Consider the following 5729-nt stretch of genomic DNA (forward strand, 5'->3'; position numbering starts at 1 on the left):
CAGACAGAATTACAAGAAAACAAATGATTCATCTCGTGATTCATACATTCAAACAAAAAAAAAAAAAGTGCATAATAAGACGTAAAACCTCTATCTCAACACAACAAAATCTGTTGCTTAATGACATTTATTACAGTACAAGACACACTCAAAATTATAAAGCATTATTAATATACAGGACCCTTGCCAAATTTTGGAAGTAGGCACATCAAAATGCATATATTGCTAATACTGACTAAAAAAAAACACACCAGAAAAGGATTTTTTTTGGTTAAAAGTACTTGCATAATGAGAATCGTCTTATAAGGAATACGTGCAGATTTTCATGAAAAAGTTTTTTGAGGAATCTGCAAAATTGGATAACGTATCAGATAGTTTCCCTACATCCTTACATGACACCTATCACATAATTATCAGGTCTATGAGTTTTCTTCATTCTCATTGAAATATATCCACTGACACTGATAGCAGAAATGCTGGAACATAAAGTATTTCATTGTCCATCTCAACACAAAATTATCACTCATCTCAACCCCCTTTGGTTGAAGACATTATTGCTCCCAACAGTTATTTCTATGTATTCTCACCACTTGCTTTGTTCAAAAGAATGCAGCCAAATCGATGAAAACAGGCAAGACTTTGTTATCCAAAATATGAAGTGCTTCTAAAAGTTAAAAGGCTGAAACTACATATCTATAGATGCCTTCACCTTCACTGTCACAGTTGACAGTTCCCACACACTTTTGTGCAACCACTTACAATGACTAAAACCCAAATTAGTAAACATTTAAACACTGGAAAAGTTCCAGGCAAAAGTTAAGCTTGATCACAATATGTATGTATATGCAGGGAATGTTATTTCTGACTACACTTGCAATCATATAGAGTGCAAAGTACTGTTGTGCCTCAATGACACTCCATCACATACCAAATGAACTATGCCTTAGAGTAGAATGGCCAGCCAGATACTTAAATATGACCAAAATGTTTCAAAAATTTTGGGTAACTTGATTTCTTTTTCACATTTAGCTACGGCCAGCAGTAAAGCCAATTGCAAAGCTACATGTTGAGCAATTATTATTCATTATTCCCTAGATATTTTAATAAAAAATGAGAAGGAGACTTAATAACCTTCATTACAGTCCACAGCCATAACATATTTTAAAAAAGTACAAACAAAATAAAAATGTTAACAGTTTCCATCAGTGGAAGTTAGTTTAGGATATATTTACAAACCGTCACGACAACATTGTCCCAAAATGTAGAGAACATGTGTATTCTAGGATGGAGACACTTCAAAAATATTTGCACCTGTTTTGAGATAGATTGTAGACCCCACGATCACACTCATTAAATGTCACCATTAATGGCAAATTTGAGCTCCTCCACAATGTTACTGGCAAATATTAAAACTAAAAAAAAATAATGTTTAAATTGTAAAAATGGTACCAAAGGACAAGAGATATCAAATCCTTAAAGTGGAGAAGAGATTATTTTACAAAGTCTTGCTATGAATTTATGAAACAAGAAAAACGTAATACACATCAGAGTTACCAAAGTGAATAGTCTATAGTCTCAAAAATTTCCTGACTGGCGAAGGCTCACTTCAATCAACCACCTCATCACACTATGCATTAACCTGTCACCACTACCAAGCACCTCTTAAAGAACTGTGCCAAATGCTGCAAGCAAGTGTTGAATTTTTACGAAATATTCTACAAAAGATCTTAAAAAGGGTGTCCAGCTACTTTATTGTTTAGTGAGCATAATTTCACAAAATTTTAAAATATTTTCCTATAGTCAAGACTGAAAAGGGTGTAAAGTTACAAAAATTTTAGGCTTGTTTCAGACCGAAGTACACCTAGGGCATTATGCATCGTAATAAAAGTTGTAAAAATGCTAACAGTAAAATTTACACAAAGTGCAAAATTAGGGGTAAAAGAATAAGAACAAAGCTAAATGGTTGTGACGGGTTTGCACACCACAATGCAATTTGAATTGAGAAGGGAAAAATCTACATTTTAAGCCAGTACAACAAGTACATGAACTTGAACTTGTTTATACCATCTGCAACAGCTAGGTAGTAGTTTTCCTACTGAAAATATCGCCCTAACCCATGGCAATGAACTAATTGCTGAACACCCTGTTGATACAGCATCATAAACAAATCTCAAATTAAATTAATTTTGATTCTATGAAATGGATAAACCAAACCTTCAAAATATTGATCATACCACAGAAAGCAAATGCTGATGTCATCCATTTTGTTTTTGAATCATTACAGATATACATAAACAAATTGAGTGGCAAAAGTATTGCTTCTTAAGGAATAACAATTTAAATAACCTTCTTGGACAGACCAAAATTCATTTCAGATTTGGTTTATCTGAGATTCAAACAATGATTTATGGGGAAACAACTTAACCCTTTGTGGCACAAAGATTCTAGAGCATCCATCATCAATATTGGCAATTTTGGGCAACACCTCCCTCCATCCTCATGTAAATATTAGTTATTGCACACAAGGACCTCAGTGCAAATGCAAACATTAACTTAGACAATTTCTCCTTTCAAAAGCAAAAATTCATGTAGCAATCTTTTATCTTGAGATAAACCATGGAGGTCCTGAGGGAGGAGCTAACACAAATTGCCATGCAAATCAAACAGCTTTCACTTTCCTTTCACTTGTCATCCATTTCACATAGTTATGATGGCTTTTAAAGAGCAATTAACTGTAAGTACAGTTATCTTGTTTCAGTCGGCAATTGGCTTAAATAATTTATGGTCAAGGAACCCATGCTGGAAGACAACCAAATAAATACCCAATGGACATTCTGAATTGTCCTTTAAACAAGAAATAATGCAGATAACTGAAAAGTCCACAATATCACATGAAGGAGACTTAAAATTTCACTGAATACTTAGTCAGACAGAAGAAAGTTCCAATTTTAAAGGAAATAATTCTTTTACACCTGATTCAATATGATCTCTATTTCTTAAAAAGACGTAGAAGTGCTGAAGTTCAAGGTCGCTTATTGAATGTACATGTACTCCTTAGTCAGTATTGGAACTGCATTATTTCTTGTCCATTTATGAGCTTCCAAACACCAGTTATAGCCAGCTGTCTCTGATGTGATATTCACTGTTAATTCGATGATGAAGACTTGAATGCAGACTGCTTCTTATTGCGCCTCGTCGTGCAGGATCCAGAACTGGAGTCGATGGCGCAGAAGAGTTGTGCCACAATGGATCAAGTTGATTCCCCCTTCTTCATTCAGTTTTATTTACTTTGGGTGGATCAATAGCATGGAAATCATGTTGAACTGTTACTGTTGGAGTAACGTTCTTTGGTCGACGAAACTGAATAACCAGCCCAGTAATGTAAAGAGCTGCCAGGACCCAATGGTAACAGTAATAAATGGAGCCCCAGTAGCGTAAAGCTGCGTCAATTGTGAGTAACTGGAATGTGATACTCATATATCCAAATCCTTGTAAACGCATGAACCACATCATGAAATTCATAAACCGTCGTAACTGAAAACATTTACAAACACAAAAATAGTTACTTAAAATACTTAAAAACAGAATTGACAAGCCAAATTAAAATTTATAGTAAGCAGCCTTACTGTTTTACCTTTGGTCCTGCATTATTCATGTAGAGTTTTACATACAAATCTTCAACCACAAGATGAGGAGGAACAGACATGATGCATAAATAATATCCAGCATGAGCTCCATGCCAAAATGCTGACATGAACATAGTTGCAACGGTCCTAAAGAAGATATTTTTAAAAAGAAGAGAAAAGAAGGAATTAAGAAAAGCACAAAAGAATAATCCTGTCATTAAAAAGGATAGAAAAAATAAATTTACCTCAGGGACTTTATAGGGAGTCTTTTATACACATATGCTGCCAACCAATATTGGATAGTCATATTCCAACTCTTCATAGCCTGACGAACAGTAGGCTCAAATTCACACTTTGAAATGATAACACTGTGCACAGTTTCAAAATTGTACTTCTCTCTTATTGCTTGAACAGGACTCCTCCCTCTGAAAATATGGATAAGAAAAATATCAAAAAACTGTTAGGAAAAAAACATTTCATTTAAATACTGACTGTTTTGGTTCAAGTTTAGGACTCACAATCTTGCAACTTCTTGCCAACGACAAGTAGGACCCATTCCATAGCGAGGTTTGCACCAGTCTGGGTACGCTCCCAATCCTGCCATTGTGCATACACATTCAGAGAGCATAACACCAGTGTAGATTCGCATACGGAAATTAAAGAATGCAATACTTAAAAAGATAATGCGATACAATACAGAATGGTTTGAGTAAAACTCATCGGTGAGGGCCATCTGAAAAAGTTATAAAAACATTTAAGAAAAAGAAGAGAGTGGTAAAACCTTGTGAATACTTTGAGTTGAATGAATAGTAAATAGTACCTTGTTTGGATAAAGACTATTGACAATTACAAAGGCAATAACAGTGAAAGGAAGGAGAAGAAGTCTTGATTTTGTTGCATCCCAACAAGGTGCAAACCTGGCAAAGGGTGTGTTTATCATATCCCTATACGTAGTGTACCGGAAATAGGGACCTGAATTTGATAACAAGAGTTCAGCAAATCAATAAAACAGGCCATGTAAAAACTGGAGTGTGATAAAATATGTTGGTTAAAAATCTGCTCAATAACAGTTACCTGTAAGCACTCCCACATAGCAAAAAGCATAATGGTAGACATCCATGAAACCTGGATGAACATCTAATGGCTCCTTTTCCTCCATTTCAGACAGTTTTGCACCTGATGTAGCCATTTTGCTTTCAGTTTTATGGGCTAGCCAACTGTCTCGTGACTCAAATGCTAGTCCTACCATCTGCAAAAGTAAGCAACACCTCATAATCTTGAAGAATTGTATTAAAAATAAACATAAAAATATGATGAAGTCCAGAAATCTTGTATTTAAAGAGCACTGTACTTATACTGAAAAGAAAGGATTTAGAACTTACTCTCATGGTTAAGACCATATTAATGAGGTTCACTGGTCCAGGAGCATACGGCGCACCAAAGTAGTCCGATACACGGAAGAAAGTCAAAAAGCCAAATGTAAAAATAAAGCTTAAAATGTGACTGAACCTAGAGGACAATTGAATGAATAAGGAATGACCGATATTACAAGATATAAATAAAAAAATAAAATAAACAGGTTTTTTACTCTTGTAATATAATTCATACTTACTTTTTCCCTAAAATAGTTATGAAGAAAGCATTGACAGTCGTCACAATGAGAGGTCTTAGTATATGTGATCCTGACACAGCCAACACTAGCAATACTCCAACGGTTGTTGACACCCATTTCTTCTTGACGGGATTTTTGATACGGCGAAAACACCAGCCAAAAAGAATACCCACAGCCAGGAGTCCACCGTACAGGAGATCATCTAAAGCAATTCCAAGTCCTGCAACCATCTTAGCTGATCAAATTAACCTACTGCGTGAAACGTCGCCGAGGATCTGTTGAGGACTTTCTGAATCAACATGGATTCAGGTGAGTGAAAGTCTACATGTATATTGTATGTAAATAGCTGCCAATGGACTTAAGGCACACACAAAGGTCGTTTTTTCGCAACATGCATTGTAGCAGCGAAGTCTGCTTCTGCTGCCTTGCCTTCTGCTACGGGCTATCGACGATTCTAGTTCGTATTCAAACACACAGAGGGCGTCTGAGAG

General features: G+C 35.5%; 1 protein-coding gene across 1 annotated transcript; it reads right to left on the minus strand.

Moving 5' to 3' along the window:
- Positions 1-109: 109 nt before the first annotated feature.
- On the minus strand, positions 110-5699 carry LOC113202098 (lysophospholipid acyltransferase 7). Its single transcript, XM_026416166.2, has 8 exons — positions 5239-5699; positions 5009-5135; positions 4701-4875; positions 4447-4598; positions 4145-4359; positions 3872-4051; positions 3635-3773; positions 110-3534 (listed from the first exon to the last, which is right to left on the minus strand). Exons 1-8 carry the CDS (start codon positions 5466-5468, stop codon positions 3271-3273), a joined length of 1482 nt encoding a protein of 493 aa, XP_026271951.1. The 5' UTR covers positions 5469-5699; the 3' UTR covers positions 110-3270.
- Positions 5700-5729: the final 30 nt, after the last annotated feature.

Source organism: Frankliniella occidentalis, unplaced genomic scaffold (assembly GCF_000697945.3).
Source record: "Frankliniella occidentalis isolate FOCC.00 unplaced genomic scaffold, Focc_3.1 Scaffold136, whole genome shotgun sequence".
Classification (NCBI taxonomy): domain Eukaryota; kingdom Metazoa; phylum Arthropoda; class Insecta; order Thysanoptera; family Thripidae; genus Frankliniella; species Frankliniella occidentalis.

Bases quoted from the DNA above. Each gene is read 5' to 3' on its own strand.
- LOC113202098 (XM_026416166.2), bottom strand. From the start codon at position 5,468: ATGGTTGCAGGACTTGGAATTGCTTTAGATGATCTCCTGTACGGTGGA. The intron at 4,876-5,008 runs GTAAGTTCTAAA...TTACTTTTGCAG, and splicing joins ATATGGTCTTAACCATGAGA to ATGGTAGGACTAGCATTTGA. The intron at 4,360-4,446 runs GTACTATTTACT...TAACTTTTTCAG, and splicing joins ATAGTCTTTATCCAAACAAG to ATGGCCCTCACCGATGAGTT.